We start from the raw sequence: 24,807 nt of genomic DNA, 5'->3' as shown, positions 1-24,807 counted from the left end.
GTACCTTGCAACATGAAGGTATTTCATATATTTCAAAAACTTGAGTAAAGCCAAAGAAAACTCACAGAAATAGTGTATTAGTAGAAACATATGTTTGAAAATAAGTGGTTCAACACATTGCATTTCATTTATAAACTATTTATCACATTTATCACTCTACTCTTGTGCTATATATCAATATTGGCATATATTAAAAGACAGGACAAAAATGAGCAACATTTCCCAAAAGTCAGTTACCCTGTATGAAATTGTGTATGTCATATTCCTTCTGTTATTGTTTTAGCACTTTTTAAATACTTGTTTTCAAGAACCTTCACTCTCTGGTTCAGAAGTTCATACTGGGATAATTTCGGTAGATAAGTATAAGCAGATAAGAATAAAAGTGTGCAAGTCAACTTACTAAGGTTGGCAGTGGCAACAACTCAATTATTCCATTAAATGAACACAGCAATGTCACGTGGACCTAGCTTTCAAAAACAGTCTTTTTCCTTGGTTTGAAAATTGTCTGAATGCCTTGGGCCTTCTGTCATTTCCTTTACTCTTAACAAATGATTGGTTTGTGAACAGCTATGAGGACTGTATGTGGATCAGTAGAGGACTTCAGAACCAGGATTTTTTATTCTTCCTATCATGCCTGTATTGTTTTGTGACAGTCTTAAAACCTTTATTCTCTCTGGGGTTTTTTTTTTGTTTTTTTGGAGGAGATGGAGAAGTAGTTGCTGCAGTACCACATTGGTCTAGGTCAGGGGTCTGCAACCTTTAAGACAAAAAGAGCCACTTGGACCCGTTTCCGAAGAAAAAACAACAACTGGGAGCTGCAAAACCATTGCGATAAAACAAATATATCTCCGGAGCCACGATCTGACAGCGGGCAGGAAGGTGACGTCGGGACGGTGCGTGACTAACGCACGCACCGCCCCCATGCGACGTCACAGCCAGTACAGCGCCCGCCACAGTGAGGAGTGTCGGGGCGCACAATGCGCCTCCTCCCCTTGCTAGTATCCGCCCCGGAGCCGCAGCAAAGATGTAAAAGAGCCGCATGCGGCTCCGGAGCCGCGGGTTGCAGACCCCTGGTCTAGGTAGAAGTAGGAGGCAAGTGATATTTGAAAGCTTTGAAAGCTTTGAATATTTGAAAAATAATTCTAACATCTGTAGGAACTTATGAAAGACTGAGCATTCACTTGACAAACACAAACTAATGTTCAGCACTTCTTCTGAATTTTTCTGACATTGTCCAGAATGTGTGTCACCTTGTAAAGGTATATGTGTGTCTCTGTGTGTTCATCCCACCCCGCTCCACTCCTTTGAAAGCTGATGATGTACCATCATTCGATTTATTAGTTGACATTATAGTATCTAAAAACTCTTATTTTTAAGGGAATTCACAATTTGTTTTAAGTTTGACAATATATATTTGCTCACGTGCACACACACACACACAGATATACTTTTGTATATCATTTTGGGATTTAAATTTTTTGAAGTGGTTTATAAGTATTATAAACAATAATTAAACAGCCTCAACTGTAAAGGTTATGTCATACTTCTCAGCCTTGCATTACTGTATATTTATGCATGGTATAGCAAATGTGCAGATTTGAAATTTGGCTTTGTAAAAAATGCACTCGTTAAACAGCTATCCTTTTGTGGTGTAGCCTTTTAAGGCTGTGTTTATAAAATGTTCCATTCTATTTTAGGAATCTAGTTTAAGAACCAGGTATTAATTATATAAGAACCTGGTCCTTGGTTAACATTATGGTTAATTCTTGTTTTGCATTTGGTCCTTAAAATAAAAATGTGGCAGAGCAGCCTTTAAACTAATAGGGTGGGGGCCATTCCATTCCAGGGATGAGGAGTAAAATGTTTATCATTTTTCAAATGGGGGATGGTTACAGCAAGGCATTGAGAAAGCAGGGGCACATGCTAACTATTAGAGAAGCAAAGGCCCCATAGGGTAAAACCCATATTCCAAAGACCAAACACACTAGTTATGGGTGTTTATATGCTACTGCTAGAAGCCTGTGAGCCAAAATGAACGTTAGCTAGAGTCCTTGGTTTTGAGAGAAGAGCATAGCTATAATGGACATAAGGGAAACTTGGTGGACTGGAAAAAAACCTGTTAGACCTGGTTATCGCTGTTAAAAAGTATATAGGAAAGACAGGGAAGGTTGTGCTGGAGGTGCTGTAATCCCATACCTCAAAGAGGGCATAAAGTCCAGCAAGACAGAAATCCTCAAAAGGGCAGACTCCACAGAGTTGCTGTGGGTGGAAACACCAGGCCCAAAGAATAATTAGTACTATTGTCCAGTGAACAAAACACCCAGGTTGATATTGATCTTGAGAATGAAATCAAGAAGGCATGAAAAATAGGATGTAATGTAGTAATAAGTGACTTCAAATACTCTAACGTAGACTGGCTACATGTGTCCCAGTCATGACAAAGAGATAAAAATTTCTTGATACCCTAAATCATTGTGACCTAGAATAGTTTCTCATGGAACCAGTCAGTGACCTTGGACTTAATCTTAAGTGACACTGAGGTCCTGGTGTGGGATGTAAGTGTTGTTAAACCAGTTAGGAGCAGTGGCCATAGTGCTATGAAATTCAACACACACACACACATACAATTGTTTGTTATATAAATATTTAAAAGCCTTGGTTTTTACAGTAACATGTTTTTAATATTTTGTTGGGAGCTGCCCAGAGTAGTTGGGCCAGCCTGGTCAGATGGGCAGCATAGAAATAATAAAATTATTTTTTAAATTTTTTTTATTTTATTCATCTCCATTTTATAGAGGTAGTGAAGTCCACTAAGTTGGATGCCTTTGTAAATTGATTAAGTCAAAATCATGAAGGGTATGGCTGTCATTGGTTTCTAGCCATTTTGACTATGTCCTGCCTCCACTGTCAGAAGCAACATGCCTCTGATTACCAGCTGCTGGTAATCTCAGATTGTCAGAGTGCTGTTGCACTGATGTCCTGCTTGTGGGTTTCCTATAGGCATCTGATTGGCTGCAATAAGAATTGGATGCCAGCCTTATGTTCTTAAATTCTAGGGTAAGAAAGTGTATTGTTAAGAAGACCAAAATTAGTTATAAACTACAATTTTGGTTTCTTACATAACGACAGGATAGTTTTTAGCAAAGCCCTCTTCCTGTCTACGTAAGAGGAGGAAAGGGGAGGGGGGAGCACAGAAGCCTGCTCATGTATCTATCACATGGTTTAGTGTTATGTGCAAACTAAACATATGTATGTAGGAACTTGTACCTTATATTTCGTTCCTTAGAAACTATAGTTTAAAAAATGATTCTTGGCATCTGCTCTGTAATGGGAATTGATCTTCCTTCCCCCACCCTCCCACCTGCAGTACTTTTTATAGATCCCCAAAAGAGCTTTTCAGGCTCAACGTAGCTAGAAAATTGGCTTTTATGAATATATAAATGTGTACAGTGTTTGAGACCTTTTTTAGTTTGGGGATTTGAGTCAAACACAGTGACGATAAAACCTTGGGCCTTAACAGCAAAACATTCATATTGCAGGCCGTTTTTAGCTACTGCTGTAGCTAAACGTTAAGTCACAAACCACATAGTTTCAATTCCTTTTTTGGTGTTCCCTTGGTGGGAATTGAAGGCATGCCATGTTCCTCAATTCTGTTATTATGTGACCTGTGCTGGATGTAGTTACTGGCCTGGAAGACTAAGTATCTTTACAAGATAACTGGCTGCAACAGAGTGATTTATACAGCTGTACGTCTGTGTTGGCTGTACTGTTATAAAGTAGTTATGTGTGGTCTGGTTTCTTGAGGCTCATAGCACTGCAAACTTGCACAAGGGCATTCTTCATTTCTTCAGCATCAGCATGGAAGGAACACATATAGACAAGGAGCTGGTAAATACTTCTTTCAAAGAAATAACATTTTAAAGTGGCTAGAACAGAACTCATGATAGTCACTCTTGTATGTCAGATTGCGTAAATAATTGTCTTGAAAACCTTTGTAATATCAGGGCTTGATATACATACAAATTTAGCTATATTGTCTTTTTATAAATTCCTTTAGCTTTATAACACGTGTGACTGGAAATTTTGACTCAAATACAATTAATAGTACTACCTATTAACTCATCTCTTTAGAGAGGGCAGATTTTTTCAGGATTAATGTATGTTAGGAAATTGTACTAAAATGTGTTAAAAGTAGCATCTTGTGAAATTACAGGTTTCTTGGCTAAACATGCCTTCCACTAAACTTTCTTAGCACCCTTCTCTCCTTTATTCATCATATTATAACAATTTTTGTTAGGTCTGTAGTATACTTTTGACTATGTAAGATTCTTGGGCAGGTCATCTGTACATAATCAGGATTAGAAGCTCATCAGCATTCTTTGCGAAACTAGTATCATAGGTCTTTTTCTCAGTATCATGTTCAGTAGAGGATAACTATTTAATTGGAAAACAGTATGGTTTAAAGTTAGTGAGAAAAAGCTTCCTGAGTTCAGTATTTGATAGAAGTTGCAGAACATGCCTAGATAGCTTTACTTAAGTGACTTATCAATATGGAGGTATCCAACATTTAAAAAACCATGTCTGATTCCAGTAGTCTCCTGGACTTCACTTTTTATTCCCCACTTATTCTGTTTTGCTATCTTCTAGGAATATATCTTGCTGTAGTAGATAATGTGGTTGCTAACTTGGATATTGATTTAGTATGATTTAAGTCTAACCCTTCTTCATGTTAATAGATTTTCCATGTGGCTGCATGTAAAGAAAATATGTTTGAGAATCTTAGAAAGTTTCTCAGTGGTATATCAGCTTTTGTTACATGAACAATTGTAATATAAAATCAGGTAAAGTCTGTCCATATTTGTAAGGTATTTTTAATGTTTCTGCTTTTGCACTGGATGATAGAAAGGTGGTCTTTAAGTTTTAGGCTGCTATCCTAACCCCAACCCTGCCTGCCAGTGGAGACTTGTGTAGTGGTAAAGCCACTGCCACATCTGCTACCCAGCCACTTGCGGGGGGGGGGGCAGGGCTGGTGGCAGCAGCCGCAGCAGCATGATTGGGCTTGATACTTGCCAGCAAGAGCCATTAAAACAGCTTGTAATCCAGTTCATTCCAGGCCAGCACAGCCCTGCCTCCTCCCTGCCCTTGTTTCATGCCTTTCTGTTACGAGTGTGTACATGGATCCGCATGTGCACAGCCAGCACTCATGTTCACTGCTGAGAGGTTTAGGATCTTTTCCTGGAGTTATAACGTTTGCTTGTTATGGATGTGCATTAACCCTTAATCTTATGCCCACAAGAAGCTCTCACTCAAAGCAATGAAGCTTGGTTTATTATATATAAAACTGGAGCAACGGAATATATTAAACTGTTGCTTTAGACAGCAAAGTTACAGGCTAAGCAGGTAGCAAATTACATTACATACACACCTTAACTAAAGAGTAAAAGATTCCCTAACTATTCTAAAAGCCCTACAGAAGCTGCCATAAACCTACGCTAGAAGGAGTGGGGAAACGAAAGTATGCTTGTCCTTAAAGTGAAGCAGCAGTGTGTTGAGACCTGGGGAGCACTGGTTAAGTTCTATCCTGTTGGAGCTATGAGAGCCAACTAGCCTTTGAATCTAATAGGTTTTTTAAAATACCTTTTTGCCAAGGCATACTAGTGGAGAGGGAAAGGGTCTGTGAAATGATTGATTCCTACCATTTCCATAATCTCTTCCAGACTTTCCTGCCTAGTTCTCACCTTGCCCATCTTTGGTCATCCTGTTCCTGTTTGCTTAACAAAAGGGTGAAAGACTTTGATGGTATCTGCACCTGCCCATCTCTGCCTGCCATCTGCCTTTAAATCACCTTACCATTGTGGGGATGGATCTCACTGAGGAGTTGAGTATCATGTACTTGAAAACAAGATTTGCATGTGTTAATCTTCTGGTCAGATGTGGGTGAAGGCAGGATATGCCCAAAATGCATTTCAGCAGGAGGCTGGAGTCCGGCTTTTTCCATGGTCACCAAAGCTCATCATGAAGGATCTTGTGTCATATTAGAGTTCTGTCAACCTTATACTTAAGTCATGATCTGCTGAGATAAACCATATTGTAAATTCAGATTAACACACACCTCCTTACATTTCCACAGCATGCATTGTGGCCACCTGTTCAGCAGATTTTCTTCTGAGTCCAAACCCCTTACTGCCTGGCATAATGGGATGGGGGTGGATTGCCATGCCTTAAATACAAGTGTGTAAAAGTGTGTACTTGCTGATTTCTGCTGTCATAACATATACCCTGGTGAAATCCCTGTCAAATATAAACATGTACAGGTATCTGATGAATTGGCCTTAAGTGTAATGCTACTTTTTGCCTTTAATGTAGGTAGTTTAGTGTGCATTTTTCACAAAGCAAAAATATTACGACAACTTTAGTTTTACATTACACATCTGTTAGATGAGCATTTTTTCAGCTGACAGCATTAGTTCAATTAAAAGTTGTGGTGTTTTTAAAAGTGATGGTAGAACACTTAAAGTTATTTGAGAATGCTAATCAAATTAAGGACATGCTTTGATCAGAATAAACTTACATTTATTTTAAGGTATCTTACTTTTCTTAGAAGACTTGCTGATTAATATTAAACAGTGCAAATTGTTGGTGAAAATGCATACTTCAAAGTGTTTCTGCATTTTATGGATTCTCTTAGTTTCTCCTTTCTGTCTCTGTTCTGATTTAGTTCTATTGCCTGCAGAGAATCAGATTCCAGTCTGTTTCATCTCAATAGGAATTGCAAAGACAATGAGAAACTCCTTCCCTATTTCCCCTTATATTTGCTTCAGTGTTAAAATGTCTTGTGGTAGCCTCAGGTGGGAGCTATGATGTCAGAAGCTTACAAACACAGTAAGATGAATGCAAATTAGGAGTGCCATCTGACATGACTGATGTAAGTAAGTGCAAAGCTGATTGTCGGTTTATGTGGACTGCAACAACCAGGAAAACATTCCTGGAATTGTGGAAAAATGCCTGGAACAACAGTTTATTATGTTGAAGCATCTTCTATACAAGGGAAGGCTAATACAATTGGGGCAGGTTTTTTGTTTTTTTAAGACAACAATTGGGGCAGGTATGCTTGAGATCGATAACATTTTGAACAAAATGTTATCGATCTCAAGCATACCTGCCCCAGTTGTTGTTGGGGCAGGTTGTTTTCCATCAACAATACTAAAACTCAGGGTCATGCAATGAAGCTGATTGGCAGCAGGTTGAAGACTTTTAACATGACACATGGTTTTGAAGTTCACTACCAAATGATTTTGTAAGATCCAGTATATTAAACAGCTTTAAAAAGTACTAGAGAAATTCTTGGTCACCATATTACCTATCATGCTGCATTTTTTCAGCAAACGGGTCTTTATTTAAGTCGAATTTTTGCCTAATTCTATTGTGTCAGAACATGTAACAGCTTGTAAAGACTGCAAAGCCCCTCTTATTCAGCTTTCTGATGAGTCAATCCTTTTTCTGCATGGAATTGGACTACTGGGGAAGCTAAATAGGTTTGTATAAACCTCACTAGCTTTCAGCTACATACTTTTCAGACACAGAAAAGTATAGTAAGAGAGACGCAGAGCAGAAGGTGACTTTCATTATATGTCCTAGAAAGTTGCAAATTCAGCAATGTGTTGAGCGAGTTTTACTTGCACGTTATTAAGTATTGGAAACCTATGTGACTAAGTTCTGTTTATAGCAACAGATATAGTATATTGAAGACTAAGGATTATAATTTAAGCAGAAAATTAGTTCCTAACTCAGAGCTTTGTTAATTTCAAGTTGTTTGACAAAAAAAAATATTAAGAATGGGATTAAGGCTATTATTACTTCATGGAATAATCTCATTCTCAGTGTATTAGTATTGTAATTTTTAAAAACAGGCATGCCTTTAATGCCTTGGGAAGGTCTACAAGGGCACACATGCCTTTCGGTAATCTAATCTATAGACAGGCTGCTTTCACATGATATAATTTTGAAGGCCACTTCTTTATGAGCGAGCTGGCAAAGAACGCCTGTTTCATATTTGTCAATCAAGACTAAGGACACTAAATTACAATGTTGGTATAAACAGCATTCTAAAACACATTTTTTTCCTCTGGCATAGTGTAAGCCGTTTCGTTGCTTTTAATTAAAGCAACATTGCAATAATCAAACCTCATAATGTATTGAAAATTAATCATCAAATGGTAGTATTAATAACCAAATAAGAGAGGGAAATGTAAATACAAATACAAATGTAAAAGCTTGTGGAACCATACAACTGATTTAGCCTTCAGTCCTTCCTCCTGAATTAGAACATTTTTATGACTCCAACCTGAAATGAGAATTTAAGTAGGCTGTTTTTGCCTTCTCTGAGTTAATAAGACAACTTCATCATTTGGTAATGTCTCAACATTGGCTCCACTTAGTTGTGGTCATCTTTTTTTTTTTTTAAAAAAAATATTTTTATTAAAGATTTCTTAGTTCACAAAAATACGTGCATTGTCTCTTTTTTCAAGTTGTGTTTTCTACAGATCAGTTTCATTTGTTATGAGACTTTAGTATTGCATACATTGTTAGGTTAGGAAGAAAAGAGAGGGAAAGGGGGAAATGGTGAGTGGGGTGGGGTGGCAATGCTTCTCTTCTTAGTGTATGTGTGGGGTTTTGTTTCAGCGTCACATATGGGTTCTCTTACTATTCGCTTGCTGTATTTCCTTGGTGGTGAGAGAGGTTGGGGATGGCCTAGGGTGTGGTTGGTTGGCTGTAGTTGTGGCCATCTTAAATTTGTGGTGCTTTATGCACCCCTCATCTAACCTTAATGTACAGTCATACCTCGGGTTAAAGTAGCTTCAGGTTGAGCATTTTCGGGTTGTGGTCTGCAGCGACCCAGAAGTAACGGAATGTGTTACTTCCAGGTTTCGCCGCTCGTGCATACGCAGACGCTAAAAACGACGTCATGCGCAGACGCGGCGAATCACGACCCGCAGATGCAGGCTGTGTTCACTTCAGGATGTGAACGGGGCTCTGGAATGGATCCCATTCGCATCCAGAGGTACCACTGTACTTTAGTATTTGTCCAAAGTACATTAAGGAGATCTTGTTTTGAACATTGCACTACTTGTTTTTAAAGTTCTTAAATGCATTAGCATTGAATAGTAAGAAACATAGAATCATAGTTTGAAGGGACACCGAGGGTCATCTAATCCAACCCTTGGTAGTGCAGAAATCCTGTCCACAGGCATCCCTGGGTGGGCTTAAACTACCAACCTTCTGGTTAGCAGCCAGACACACTGACACATGTGCCACAGAACATTAATGATCATCAATGGTATGGGGCAAAAAGTAGTTAATTGTGTGCTGTGTTTTTTAAACCATAAAAAGCTGGTAGGAGTTTAAAAGTTAATAGATAATCTGAATGCACACAAGAGTTAAAAATGCTACATAATTAAACCTTTTCTTAGGCGATACCATAGCCTATGGAAGAATGGTGACTCTGTAGTTCTTCAAATGCTGTTGAGTCCAGTTATCCAGCAGCCCTAGATAGCTAGTGGTCAAAGAGGATGGGAGTTGTAGTCTAGCAATATCTGGAGGGTCACAGGTTCTCATCTCCTGGTATGCGCAGATGACTTTGATTAAAAATAATACAGTGGTGCCCCGCAAGACGAAATTAATTCGTTCCGCAATTTTTGCCGTCTAACGAATTTTTCTTCTTGCGAAGCACGGTTTAAATGGTTTAACAAAGTCGCAAGACGTTTTCGTCTTGCGAAGCAAACCCATAGGGGAATTCGTCTTGCGAGGCAAATCGCGAATGAAAAAACCTTTCGTCTAGCGAGTTTTTTGTCTTGCGAGGCATTCGTCTTGCGGGGCACCACTGTGTATATATATATATATATATATATATATATATATATATATATATATATGCAGGTTTTGGTGTCTTCGGGTGTCTTCCCGTGTAAGAGTTGGGGTGTCTAGGCGACGTTTCGACGAGGTCTCACTCGTCATCTTCAGGCTGGTGCTTTCGGCTTCTTGTTACTGGAACAGAGCAGGATCTCAGTGTTTGAGTTCCTATAAATACTGTTGAGGGGGTGTGGTGTATAGCCTCCAACGTTCTGGGCAGAGAGGAAGTTCCCAGGTTAGTGTGCCTTTTCTTCTTTTGTTCCTTAATTACTTGAGGGATATCTTGAGTGATTTCTTGAGTGATATTCTGAGTACCACTTAGGTGGGTCATTAAGTGTGGATTAGTTGCTAAAGCTTTCGTGTCTTGACCTCTTGAGCTTGTGAAGAGTTTTTCTGAGAAGATGGCTGTACTGCACTTAGTTGTGCTCTGGCTTGGCTTCGTGTATAGGGGCGAGCTGTGGTTTTGTGCCCTGTGCCAGCCAGATCTGTGTAGGGATTGCAGGGGGGTGCAGCATCCGGAGGTGCCACTATGGTTTGGCTACTGGATGGTGTCTGTAATTTATCTGTGGAGAGGGTCTGGGTTTGGGTCTGGTGTGGTTGATTGGTGATGGCGTTCTGTGTGCCTCTGGTTCTGGTGTCGGTTTTTGTGGGGAGGGCTAATTTCCAGATGTCTGGCAGGCGGGACGTGTCGTCACGCTTGTTCATGTTGTGAGGGTGTTTCTCTATCTCGATGGCTTCCATGATTATTCTCTTGTGGTGATGTTCCGTGTTAAAGAGCAATTTGGAATCTGCAAAATTAATTTCGTGTCCTGTTTCTTTCATGTGTTGGAAAAGAGAGGAAGTTTTTTCTTCTTTTTTGACGGCATTCTTGTGTTCTGCGATACGTGCATTTATTCGTCTGTTTGTTTGTTCAATGTACGTGGCTGGGCAGACTTTGCAGGGTATTTCATAGACCCCTTGGTTTTCCAACTGGATTTTATCTTTGGGGTTTCTGAGGATATTGGCTATTTTTTGGTTGGTGCAAAAGGCTGTTTTGATATTGTGTTTATGGAGGATTTTGCTAATTTTATCTGTAGTGCCCTTGATATAAGGAAGGAGGGCCATGCCATTGTTTTCTTCTGTGTCTTGGTTTTTGGGGGGTGTTTCTTTTTGGATTAGCTTCGTAACCCTGTTTTGCTGGTATCCATTGGCGATTAACACATTTGAGAGATTCTGTAACTCAGTTGTCAAGTGGTCTTTGTCAGCCAGGCGTTTGGTTCTGGAGATGAGAGTCTTGGCTACGGAGTTTATTTGTGCAGGGTGGTGGTGTGATTGTGCATGTAAGTAGCGGTTGGTGTGTGTTTTTTTCCGGTAGATAGTGTGTCCTAGGGAGCCATCAGGTTTTTTGTAGATTAGGACGTCAAGGAAGGGAAGTTGGTTGTTGGCTTCTATTTCCATAGTGAATTGTATTTTGGGGTGTAGGCTGTTGAGATGTGTGAGGAAGCTATCTAGTTTTTCTTTCCCGTGTGGCCAAATTACAAAGGTGTCGTCAACATATCTGAGCCAAAGTTTGGGTTTGTGTTCTGACTTGTCTAAAGCATTGGTTTCAAAGTGTTCCATGTACAAATTTGCGATGACCGGTGAGAGGGGTGATCCCATAGGTGCTCCTTCTATCTGTTTGTATCTTTGTCCATTGTGGATGAAGTACGTGTTGGTTAGGCAGTGGTTGGTCAGGTCCAGGATGTATTCGGGGGGATTGTATTTGTTTTGAATGGCTGTCAAGGCTTCATTAATGGGCACTTGTGTGAAGAGAGATACAACATCGAAGCTCATGTATCTCTCTTCACACAAGTGCCCATTAATGAAGCCTTGACAGCCATTCAAAACAAATACAATCCCCCCGAATACATCCTGGACCTGACCAACCACTGCCTAACCAACACGTACTTCATCCACAATGGACAAAGATACAAACAGATAGAAGGAGCACCTATGGGATCACCCCTCTCACCGGTCATCGCAAATTTGTACATGGAACACTTTGAAACCAATGCTTTAGACAAGTCAGAACACAAACCCAAACTTTGGCTCAGATATGTTGACGACACCTTTGTAATTTGGCCACACGGGAAAGAAAAACTAGATAGCTTCCTCACACATCTCAACAGCCTACACCCCAAAATACAATTCACTATGGAAATAGAAGCCAACAACCAACTTCCCTTCCTTGACGTCCTAATCTACAAAAAACCTGATGGCTCCCTAGGACACACTATCTACCGGAAAAAAACACACACCAACCGCTACTTACATGCACAATCACACCACCACCCTGCACAAATAAACTCCGTAGCCAAGACTCTCATCTCCAGAACCAAACGCCTGGCTGACAAAGACCACTTGACAACTGAGTTACAGAATCTCTCAAATGTGTTAATCGCCAATGGATACCAGCAAAACAGGGTTACGAAGCTAATCCAAAAAGAAACACCCCCCAAAAACCAAGACACAGAAGAAAACAATGGCATGGCCCTCCTTCCTTATATCAAGGGCACTACAGATAAAATTAGCAAAATCCTCCATAAACACAATATCAAAACAGCCTTTTGCACCAACCAAAAAATAGCCAATATCCTCAGAAACCCCAAAGATAAAATCCAGTTGGAAAACCAAGGGGTCTATGAAATACCCTGCAAAGTCTGCCCAGCCACGTACATTGGACAAACAAACAGACGAATAAATGCACGTATCGCAGAACACAAGAATGCCGTCAAAAAAGAAGAAAAAACTTCCTCTCTTTTCCAACACATGAAAGAAACAGGACACGAAATTAATTTTGCAGATTCCAAATTGCTCTTTAACACGGAACATCACCACAAGAGAATAATCATGGAAGCCATCGAGATAGAGAAACACCCTCACAACATGAACAAGCGTGACGACACGTCCCGCCTGCCAGACATCTGGAAATTAGCCCTCCCCACAAAAACCGACACCAGAACCAGAGGCACACAGAACGCCATCACCAATCAACCACACCAGACCCAAACCCAGACCCTCTCCACAGATAAATTACAGACACCATCCAGTAGCCAAACCATAGTGGCACCTCCGGATGCTGCACCCCCCTGCAATCCCTACACAGATCTGGCTGGCACAGGGCACAAAACCACAGCTCGCCCCTATACACGAAGCCAAGCCAGAGCACAACTAAGTGCAGTACAGCCATCTTCTCAGAAAAACTCTTCACAAGCTCAAGAGGTCAAGACACGAAAGCTTTAGCAACTAATCCACACTTAATGACCCACCTAAGTGGTACTCAGAATATCACTCAAGAAATCACTCAAGATATCCCTCAAGTAATTAAGGAACAAAAGAAGAAAAGGCACACTAACCTGGGAACTTCCTCTCTGCCCAGAACGTTGGAGGCTATACACCACACCCCCTTAACAGTATTTATAGGAACTCAAACACTGAGATCCTGCTCTGTTCCAGTAACAAGAAGCCGAAAGCACCAGCCTGAAGATGACGAGTGAGACCTCGTTGAAACGTCGCCTAGACACCCCAACTCTTACACGGGAAGACACCCGAAGACACCAAAACCTGCATTCCTGTACCCGTGAAAATCTACGAAAGCATATATATATATATATATATATATATATATATATATATATATATATATATATTTATACCTGTCTTCTTCCCTGACAGGACTCAAGGTGGCTTGCAGATAAAAATAAGAGCTACTAAACACATAGGAAAAAACCATGAAAACACAAATAATTGATAGAATTACAAGTTATATGCATATATAAAATATATTAAAACCATACTGATAATTATAATAAAAACATCATGGCACCAGTCTTTTCATTAAAATCAGTTTGTTTTAGAAGGCCTGTTAGAACAAGAAAGTCTTCATCTCCTGGTAGAAGGACAACCAGGAGGGAGCCAGTCTATTTTCTCTTAAGGAGCTAGCAGCCATCAATAATTCTCTCTCTTGCGACCCTACCAAGCATGCAGTCATGATTGTGAATCATATCATAACTTTATATGTAACCTAAAAATGAACTTTTTTTCTGGCATTCTCCTTTTAGGAGTATCTAGCAGTATTTGCAAGATGCAGTCTCATGACGGTTTTTTCTAGAAGAAAAGAATCTTATCTTTTGTAGAGAAGACTGCATTCCACTCTAAGGGAAAAATGCTGGAAATAGAGGTAGTAATGAGGGGAAGAATCTGCATTTAATAATTTTAGTTATACTTAAGGCTTAGTTATTGTTTGTATGTGTGTATATATATATATAGAGAGAGAGAGAGGTAGTAATGAAGGGAAGAATCTCTCTCTCTCTCTCTCTCTTTCTCTCTCTCTCTCTCTCTCTCTCCCCCCCCCTCTCTCTGTGTGTGTGTGTGTGTGTGTCTGTATATATATGTGTGTGTGTATATATCTATCTATTTATATCTGTATGTATCTATATGGCCCTCAATGTTTGCCCACCCTTGGCGTAGCCTCTATTTCTAGTGGGGTCTCCCTTATGTCACATTTTAGACTGTAAGCTCCTGAGAGCGAGGATTTGTTCTCTTAATACCGTCTAGAGAGTCATCCACTCACTAAATAAATGAAATATTCTGAGCATCTTAGCAGTTTCTATTGCAACATTATATGATACAAGCAGGAATATATATATAGAGTGGAATGCACTCTCTCTATATATATATATGGCATGACTTGTTTTTGAGAAACCTGTGCTGAGTCTTAGTAATCACAACATTCTTTTCTAAAAGCTCACAGACCGACTTTCTAATTATCTATTCTAGGACCTGGTATCTATGTCAGTAGTTACCTGTGTCTTCTTTCTCCCCCTTTTTGAAGATGGTAACAACGTTTGTCCACCTCCAGTCCACAGGGACCTTATCTATTATCGAGGAATACTCAAAGATTATAGACAGAGGTTCTGAGATTACATTTGCAAGCTTTTTTAGTACCCTTGGGTGCAGCTCATCAGGCCCTATTTATCAATATTGACTATTTTTCACTTACACCAAATTTGTGATGGGGGTATGTGGCCACCAGGCCCATTAGCAGTATGGGAGGAGGGACAGGGATGGCTTGTGCAGCCCTGCAACCTTTCAATGTTTATGGGTTGTCTTGAACCCACTTCATCCCCTTAAGGGCCTGATGCAAAGAGGTAGTTATTTGCGTAAATCTGCCCAATGAGTTTTTGGCTAAGCCGTGATTGGAACTGTAGATTTTGTGCCGCTTGGCTTTCAGGTTTTTTTGAGTATGATTCTTTCTCTTCCTCCCACTTGCCATTCAGAATCTTAAGTCTCTGCAATGCTACACTATTGCCAACTAATTCATAGGTTTTTGGAAGGAGAAATATCTACAGCTTAACTCTTTAAGAAATGTTGGAAGCCAGTAGTTAAATGGAAAACACTTTAATGCAGATTTAAGCTACAAAATCCATAATACGGAAATGCATTTAATGTTTAACTTGGCAGAAGTAAAAAGAGAGAAATATTACGTGCAACATAATGCCTTTTTAAGGTCATTATAAAAATGTGTCTGCTAAATGCACATCTTGAAAAAGAGGATATATTTGTGAAGCTTGTTTTCACTCCAAGTTTTTAATGTTTCCTTTGAATCATGGTAGTTTCCCTTCCCTGTTATAGAAGATGCACAGTCTGTTACTCAGTAACTCTTGTTTTCACATGCTAGACAAGCTTCCACAAAACTATTAAGTTGGACTATGGCAGGCAATTGAAAATGGGGTGTAAAACTGGTTTTCATTCCACTCAGGCTTTCTGGGCGACACGATGACTTGCCAAAAAACTTATACTAAAATATGCAGTTCCAGAAAATAACCCTGTGTTCTCTGTTGTTCCTAACCTTCTGAAGATGGTATGACAAGCAATTTTAATTTTTTTGGTCATAGTCATTTATAAAATGGAAACATAAATATGTAGATGTGATTATAGTGTTAAACTGGATGTCTGCTCTGTCTTTTTTAGGGTCACGATGAAGAAGCTGTTGTGGATACGGGCAAAATCAGCTCTACTATCAACACAAACTTTGAGAAAGAAGAACTAGAAAGTAAGTATATTTTTTCAGTCTCGTTAGGATTGTTATTTTTCCCCAAGTTCAAAAGTAAAACATGTTAGAATCCTAGTGCTGCACTTGTGTTATCTGGTTTGGCATGGTTGCATCAATGCCATTTGAAGTCATGCCTGGGATTTCCACCTAAGTTGTTAGTGTGCATTGCATCCAATATGCAAGATGAAGTCAGGTACAATTACCCTTTCTCCTTTCTAGCTCTATGCTTTGCCATCCTTTCTAGTGAAAGAGACAGGATTTGAGGTGCTCTGAGAACCTCAAGAGAGCACAACACCAAAAAAACCCCTCCTGCAATCATCTCCAGTTTGGAGTAGAATCAGGGGTCAGAGAGTATCCCTGCAGTTGTGCTGTGCTTGGGATGTGCTTGTTGAATGGTTTAAAGGGTATTAGGATAGCTACTGATTTAAGCTCTCTATGATTTGTAACTGGTTGTAGAAGAGAAACAAACTTATACAGGTAACCATGTAAATGAGAGTATGCTATACGTGCAGGAACAAATCTAATTAAGTGACTTGCACTGTGCAACAGTGAAAGCTGTCTACAAACTCAGGCACACACTTTACTAAGAACACTTCACACAAAGAACTTGAAGATGTTAGTTGGACAGAAGACAATGATGCCATTTTGTGAAGTGAGCAGTCATCTAGTATTTGCTTATGTTATGAAATTTGGCTCCTGGTGCATCCTTGAAAAACGATGGCTTGTGCCATCTGCTTTTTCCATGGCATAAGTCCAAACAAAGCTCCTTAAGAAGAGGGGGCTGCACTTGACTTTTACTTAGCTTCACTTAGGTTTTTCTTTGACAGGTGTAACCGTGTTTACATTTAATAGTTCTATTATCTCGGATATGTGATACTATAAACTGTGTTCTTAATAATAGTGGCAGACTTTTCAATCTGGATTTCTGCTCTTTGACAGCAAAATATTCTTCCGTTTCTCTGTGTATGTAGGTTTAACATGTTAGCATAATGGAGAAATCCTTGAACATGTGTAAGAAAATGCCAAAGCTAGATTTCAGTTTTAAACAAAAAATTGTTTCAAGTAGACTCCATTGAAGCTAGAGTGCTATGCTTCATAGTTAATGAGTTTACAAAAGAGGTATTATATATATCTGAATGAATAAAATCAAGAATTAAATTGTAATATTGAGTTGCCAGAGAAGGTAGAGGTTTTTTTATGAGACGATCCTTTGTTAGCGTAAGAATTTTCTGGGTGTTTTTTTTTTAAATATAAGATTTTATGTTGCATAGTACTAAGTTACAGGTATAATACAGTAATAATATAAAATTATTGGATAAAAAGTAGTGAATTGCTTTTTTTAAAGTGTATTCTGATGCTGTGCAAAAATCAGCTGATTTGGAATTGCCTTTAATGTATTTTGTTTATTTTCTACGTATCATACGTTTTCCAGGGTGTGGGGTCTGAGTATATACAGTAGAATAAGTAGTGAGCACCTTTTAAGAAATTTTAAAGTGACACCATTAATGACCTTAACTGGTAAATACCATTTGTGGATTTTGTCAACTAAGCTTGGATAAAGTCATGTCTAATTAAACCAAACAACTGTCTCTGGAGCTATGTATACTAAATTTAGTATCCTTCATTCTATTAATGCTGTTGAGTATTGGATTAAGCTAATTCAGTAACAAGCTTTGCTTGGTATTAGTATGGCACAGCCATTGTGGAAGTGGGGTTTCTGAAGGTCATTTAACAATTCATCTGTATCCTTTGGACTATAAGGATTTTTTTTGTATATGACGTGAGACCATGGAATTTAATGGAATTACTTAATATTTTTACATATGCATGATGTTCCTCTTCCCCTCCATCCCCCCCTCTCTCCCACATACTCAGAGACTATATTAGGCATCATATCTTCTTTGCAGTATGCCTCGGTGAAATATGGAAGTAGTTTTAAGTTTTTGATGAAGGGGATACTATGGTTAATTAGATGCTTTTAATTATTTCATTGTGCCACTACAAAGGGGTGAAGAGAGAACAGGCTGCATATACAGGCAAAAGGCTCATTTATATCTCAGTTCCTTAAACTTGAGTTAGGATTATCTAAATTCATCTGGAGCATGCCATTCTAGTAGACCTTTCCCCAAGTAGATTTATTTGTGAAGAATTCTTACACACACACACACACACACACACACACACAGCAGTTCCTCTACAGTGTTCCTGTGTAAATTTCTTACTTTTCAATGTCTATTTTCTTTCTCTTTGAACTGTGGGTGTGATCAAGTTTGCTTCCTGCTTAAATTGCAGTGAAGTTGAACATCCTGCGTTTGACTTAGAAGCCAGGTTTGATGTCAGACTGCTGGCCAGCTGCAGCTGGGAACAGGACTCTTTTTCTGACCTAGACTTAGTTAAAAAACACACGCCACAATTCAGTGAGGTGAGGCTTACAGCAAGTTCTAAATCACTTGCTTTGAAGTTGAGAAGAATACTGATTTTGACTGTGTTCCAACCGACACTGGTTTATTGATTGTGATAGACATGGACCATAGCACACATGGTCTTGACAATTTCATTACAGGCCAGTTGAGATGTTCGAGTTCAGTGCTGCTTTCCACTCCCTTCTTTATTATTTATTAAATTTCTATGTCGCACTTCACCCGAGCATCAGAGGGCGGTTTACAACATTCATAAACATAGTAACAAAAACAATACCCCCCCAGTTTCACTAGCTAAGAGCCTGTGAGAAAAGGAAAGTTTCTGAGGGTGCCAGGCGAGCCTCTCTGGGGAGGGCATTCCACAAGTGGGGAGCCACTGCAGTAAATGCCCTATCTCATATTGCTGCCCTCTGGACCTCTTGTGGAGGAGGTAAACAAAGAAGGGCCTCAAATTGTGATGACAGGGTCTGGATCAGTTTTTATGTGGAGAGGAGGTCCTTGATGAATTGTGCCTGAGCCAGCACTTTGAATTGGGCGTGGAAACTAATTGAAAGCTAGTGCAGTTGTGCCAGGATCGGTGTAATACACTCAAACTATATTGTTCTGGTGAGCAAGCTGGCTGCTGAATTCTGTACCCGCTGAAGTTTCCGAACTGACTTCAGAGGCAGCCCTACATATAACGCATTGCAGTAATCTAATCTAGGTGCTACTAGAGCATAGGCAATGGTAAGCTATTCCTGTCCAGATAGAGGTGCAGCTGGGCTACTAGCTGAAGCTGATGGAACTCACTCCCTGCCACTAAGGCCACCTGAGCCTCAAACTGATGTGGTTTTTTTCTTTAAAAATCTGCATGATTTTTTCCAGATATTCAGAATAGAAGGATGGGGCAAGGAGATCCTGTTTAATATTTCTCCATGTCATTTTGCAGCTGTGAGGCTACTTTTAGTTCAACAAAAACACTGTGGGGGAAAGGGAACATCTTATTGTATCTAGTTTGGGCCCAGTACTGTATTCAGATTTCAGTAATTGGAAATGTAAAAGCCTGCCTTTTCTGTCTAGAAAATGAAATTGTGGTAGCCTAAGATAGTAAAGAGATTACCAATTATCACATGATTTTTGTAGTATGTGATTTAAAAATAGTGTAATAAAAGGAATAAGTAGTGAACATCTACAAAAATTCTAAAACGACACCATTAATGACGTTATTGCTATGTGCTGTTTGGCAAACTACTGTGGATGTTGCAGCAGCAGCTTTCCTTTATCTATTGGTGGTTGGGCAAGGTGATGTTTGAAGTCCTTTACATATCTCATTATTCTGTACCAAATTCATTTTCTGAGCTGGTACAGTGGTGCCCTGCAAGACGAATGCCTCACAAGACGGAAAACCCGCTAGACGAAAGGGTTTTCCGTTTTTGAGCTGCTTCACAAGACGATTTTCCCTATGGGCTTGCTTTGCAAGACGAAAACGTCTTGCGAGTGTTCCGATTTTTTTCCGCTCCCCCCCTTTTTCTAAGCCGCTAATAACCTTTTAGCCGCTAATCCGCTAAGCCTTTAATAGCCGCTAAGTCTTTAATAGCCGCTAAACCGCTAATAGCGCTAATCCGCTAATAGGGTTGCTTCGCAAGACGAAAAAACCGCTAGACGAAGAGACTCGCGGAACGGATTAATTTCGTCTTGCGAGGCACCACTGTACATCCTTTAAGGAGTTCAAACTTTTTCTTGAAAGGGGTCTAGATGTTCAAAAATCAGTGAAGATGTTTTTATTTCTATCCTGATAATGAAAAAAGGAAAATCCATTTGTGCCAAATTGGGACTTCTCTGTTGCCTTCAAATTCTTGTAAATAGAACATTATTACAATGTTCCTCAAATAGCAGGATTGGCTCTTTGTCATCTTTTGGATAATTCATGTGTACTGTATAGTACAACAAGTGTCCCAATGCTAATTTAAAGCCAATTATGTTGTCTGTGGTTGTCTGATTGATATGCCTAATACGTTTCATAACATTTTTGGTTAAGGTCACAGAGCTGTTTATATTGGTGTGCACGTCCCCTTTGGAAAGCAGAGTCGACGACGTCATAGGCACCGTGGACATAAGCATCATAGAAGAAGAAAAGAAAAGGAAACTGACAAAGAAGATGGGCGAGAATCTCCATCCTATGGTAAAAAAAAAAGATAGTTCTTTCATTGTACTTTAAGCAGCAATATAGTAAAACCCAGTTTTTTGGTGATTTATTTTTAAGAAGAGTAGAATTGACAGAATGGAAGGGTTTTATGGGCATGTTCCAGAGAAATTACAATAGTTAGTTCTCTGTGTTTATACAATGTTCACAGAGCATATTGCCTCAGTATTATTCTTTATGAACTTTTTACGTCAAGAACTTGCACTCTGTTCTTGTGCTACATCAGATTCAGAACTTTTTTAATTGTTTTCTACTATAGAGCCTTGAAAATGGTGGGTTACGTGGCTGCTAACTTGATTTTTGTGTTAAAAACAAGAAATGTACATGACTACAGATAATGAAATGAATGTAAAGAGAGGAACAGAGGGAAACATTGCATAACATGAGTGTTGTAATGTTAAAGGAGGAAGTTGTATGATGGAGAGAGTCTGATATCCATAAGGAAGTAGTTCAGGAATTTGGATTTGTGAATTTCAATTTATTAATGCACTCAAAACTGTAGCAAGATTAAAGCCATATAACAAACTTAACCGAACATTCAGTATCATTCAGGAGAATATGCATTCTGCCTGGATTGTTCATATATGTTTTTGAAATAGTTAATATCCCTGGATCCCGCCCCCCCCCCACCTTGAGAAGGATCATGTCCAGTTTAATCCATGACCATTATTGTGACTATGATCATGGAAAGACATGGAGCTAAATGTATGTCCTTCCATTTAACATCCAAATGCATTTTGCTCCCTTTCATGCTCCCTTTGCCATTTTTGTTCAGTGGAAGGTTTTGCTAGAAGGTTAATAGGTTAGAAATGAGTTAATCAAAAATGAAAATGCAACAGTACTTGAGTATTTTGAGCCTTTAAAAAGACTCAAATCAAGTTTGGAAATCTTGGTACTGGAACAAGGGGCTTTATTTCATTCTCAAACCATCATAATCTCCTTTATCTGTTAAGGATTTTTGTCTGTCTTTCTATGCCAGTTATGATTTCTCTTTGTAAAGAAATCTGTGTAAAGATTAAGTACCATTTCAAATGTTCCTGTATTTACAAACATAGCAGTTATTCTTCTCTCTACAAATTCTGTATATTGCTAGTACACAAGCACAGTTTGCTCAAGACCATATAGTATCTTCACAGCAGATGTGTAGAATCATAGAATTGCAGAGCTAGAAGGGACCCCAAGGGTCATCCAGTCCAGCCCCTTGCAGTGTAAGAATCTCAGTCAAAGCGTATAAGGGGAAGAGAGGGCAGTGTGTGAAGAGAATCATGGTTTAATGTTAATGTGAGCCAGTTTAAAGAGTCTTACTTACATATGGCCAAGGGAAATAGATTATACATGTGCACCAGTGAGTCTTTGCCTCAGGTATGTTTGGCAATGGTTCATAAAACCTTTGTAAACCAGGGACTAGCACATGCCTGTGCACAAAAGGAGACCCTGATCATGGGATCCATTTGTGCAAGACAGATTCCAGGAGTGTGTATTGTATGGGCACTCTTTCATAAATGCTGCAGTCCGAGTGATCTCAGTGAGACCTAGCCATTGCAGAGTTTCTGCAAACAGTGCTCTGTTTTGTTTCAATTTAGCTGTATGTATTCATGTACATTCATTGCCCACTAAGAACCACTGGAATATGGGGAGCTAAAATCTAAATAATAGATGGTGTTATTTTTCTAGAAAGTTGGTGGTTAAAAAATAAGTTCTCTTCCACTTCCAGCATCAGTGGTTGTCTTTTTGTTTTTAGCAGTGTGGTGGTATAAGTAAGAGTCTGACAGTCTAAACCTTAAACTAAGATGTGCCCTTCACAATCTTATTTCCATCAAGACACACCATCCCAGAGGGTACAATTTATCCTGGGTACCGAGGATGATGATGAAGAACACATTCCCCACGATCTATTCACTGAAATGGATGAACTTTGCTTTAGAGAAGGAGAAGAATATGAATGGAAAGAAACTGCCAGGTAACCAATGAATATTCCTCTTCAAATTCTCTCCCTGATGATTACAACACAAAGAGACTTGGCCCTCCAGTTTACATTAAGACAAGTGGAAATCTGAAGTGCCTGATAAGTATTCCTTAACACCTAAGCATACTTCTCCTAGCTCTGCGGCTGTTGATACTACTGCTTATTTTTTTAAAAAAGATATTGCTCACTTTTATATAAGGGTGCTGCTGTCAGGTGGTAGGGCGGTTGATAAATGAAGGATAAATGAGGCTGTAATCCTGTACTCTTTTACCTGGGAGTACGTCCTAGTGAGTTTAGTATGGCTTACTTCTGAGTAGGAAAGAATACGATTGTACTGTAAATATTTTAATAAAAGCAAACACTTAAATTATAGAATGTATGGAAAGAAGATTCTGAGAAGCAGGGCCAAATGAGAGATTTTATGTATTCTTACTTAGTTCTTTTTGTTGTAAATTGCCCTGGGGCCTGTGCAATGAGCGGTATATCAATCATCTAAAGAAATACATAGATTGTAAACAGCAGAGTTTTAAAAAAATTAAAAATAGTTTTTATGAAGGTTTTTTGTGTTTAAATAGCAGTATTTTGAAAAATAATGACTTGTTAGTGTGCATGTAGCTCAGTGCATTTTCGTTTCAGATGGCTAAAATTTGAAGAAGATGTTGAAGATGGTGGTGATAGGTGGAGCAAACCTTATGTGGCTACCCTGTCTCTGCACAGTCTCTTTGAACTGAGAAGCTGTATCTTAAACGGGACAGTCATGTTGGATATGAGAGCCAGTACGCTGGATGAAATAGCAGGTTACAGCCAATTTTCCTTTAAGATTTTTTAAATTTTGCTTGTGTAGATCTAGTTCTAAAACAACAAAATAAAGCAGTTTTTCAGTTATTCTGTGTAAGAAAGAAACACAATAAAGGCAAAAAATACCTACCATTATACTTAAAGCTTGAAGTTAAAAGTCCTGCTGATTAACTGTGTTTCATTAGCAGATAAGGGCCATGCTAAAAGTTGTACTTGCTTTAAATTTCTGTAGCATAATGTCGTAACACAAAAAATTCATTTTATTGCGTGTGTTAGCATAAATCTTAACCAGAACCTCTCTGCGACTGGGGTAGATAACAAGATGGTTCCAGCCTGAGGGTTTATTGCAGGGCTTCAATGCTTATTCTGTCACTCTGCTACATATTTTGTTGGCAGCAATTTTAAGTTTTGGGATTAAATCTAAGCAAAAATGTGCCTCTTTCAGAAGAAATCTGGACATTTCCAAATAAGGACCACATTGTATACAGTATGATTGCATCTTGTGCACAATTCACTTGCGTTATTTCAACCTTGTGCGGTTGAAAGACAGCTGGTTGAAATTGCACAAATTAATTGCATGTATGGCGGAGAGCTTAAAAGCTCTTTTTGTGCTGGGTTTTGCTGGCATGGAAAGAGCTTTTAATGTCTCTTGCCTTGTATACTGGGCAAGTTCTGCTCAGCGCATGGACTCTGGGATGCTATCGTGAGATCTCGCAGGAGCTTTGCACTGTTTAGAAATGCTCGCTTTATAATCTTTAACCAGAATCATCATTTACAAAAGGAAGGTCTTACGGATTGCTCTTAATGCGGAATTTGACTTAAATCAGCTTCAGGAGGTCACTATTTTTGATTTAATCTTTTTCTCTCTATAGATATGGTATTGGATAACATGATAGCTTCTGGTCACCTGGATGAATCTATGAGAGACAATGTCAGAGAAGCTCTTCTGAAGAGGCACCATCATCAGAATGAAAAAAAATTCACTAATCGGATTCCCCTTGTCCGATCCTTTGCAGATATAGGCAAGAAACATTCTGACCCTCTCTTGCTTGAAAGAAATGGTGAGATAAGTCATGGCATTCAGTTTGTTTTAACTTTTAACAAATTTAATGCAGAGATGTGAGAAAAGTCAGCACACTTGAAGAAAACAAGTTCGTAATTCATTCCTGATATATAAGGAGTTGAGTAAACATTTGTCTGTAGGATTAGTGACTTTGCCTTCATGCCTTTTGATCTGTAAGAGTTGAGAACTGTGCTTACACCACTGAATATATGGATAGATGCTTGTGAAACCAAGGCTTATGAATATTGTGTCTTGTTTTATTATATACCTCCTCTATTTTCTGGCTCTTCCTGTTTTATGCCTATGCTACTGCATTTTATAATAAGTTCATTTTTCTTTTAGGAATAATCAATAAATGATATTTTGGTGAGGAAAACCACACTGCTTTTTATCTAA

General features: G+C 39.0%; 1 protein-coding gene across 28 annotated transcripts in view; it reads left to right on the top strand.

The window, feature by feature from the left end:
- Positions 1 to 24,807, top strand: part of SLC4A7 (solute carrier family 4 member 7) — a 71,246-nt gene that overhangs the window by 12,816 nt on the left and 33,623 nt on the right. For 12 of the 28 annotated variants that reach the window (XM_083467793.1, XM_083467802.1, XM_083467810.1 and 9 more), the window contains 5 exons: positions 15,901 to 15,982; positions 20,420 to 20,563; positions 22,406 to 22,544; positions 23,187 to 23,347; positions 24,221 to 24,409. In XM_083467793.1, the coding sequence (XP_083323919.1) occupies positions 15,901 to 15,982; positions 20,420 to 20,563; positions 22,406 to 22,544; positions 23,187 to 23,347; positions 24,221 to 24,409 (715 nt within the window). Of the gene's footprint in view, positions 1 to 3,644; positions 3,889 to 6,901; positions 6,926 to 13,988; positions 14,108 to 15,900; positions 15,983 to 20,419; positions 20,564 to 22,405; positions 22,545 to 23,186; positions 23,348 to 24,220; positions 24,410 to 24,807 lie in introns of those variants that run through there. The other 16 variants (XM_083467796.1, XM_083467812.1, XM_083467794.1 and 13 more) reach the window with 5 other exon arrangements.

The sequence above is a fragment of the Podarcis liolepis genome (genome assembly GCF_965112155.1).
Source record: "Podarcis liolepis genome assembly, chromosome: 12".
Lineage (NCBI taxonomy): Eukaryota > Metazoa > Chordata > Lepidosauria > Squamata > Lacertidae > Podarcis > Podarcis liolepis.
The sequence above is the reverse complement of the archived record's forward strand: the minus strand, read 5'-3'. Positions and strand labels throughout refer to the sequence as shown.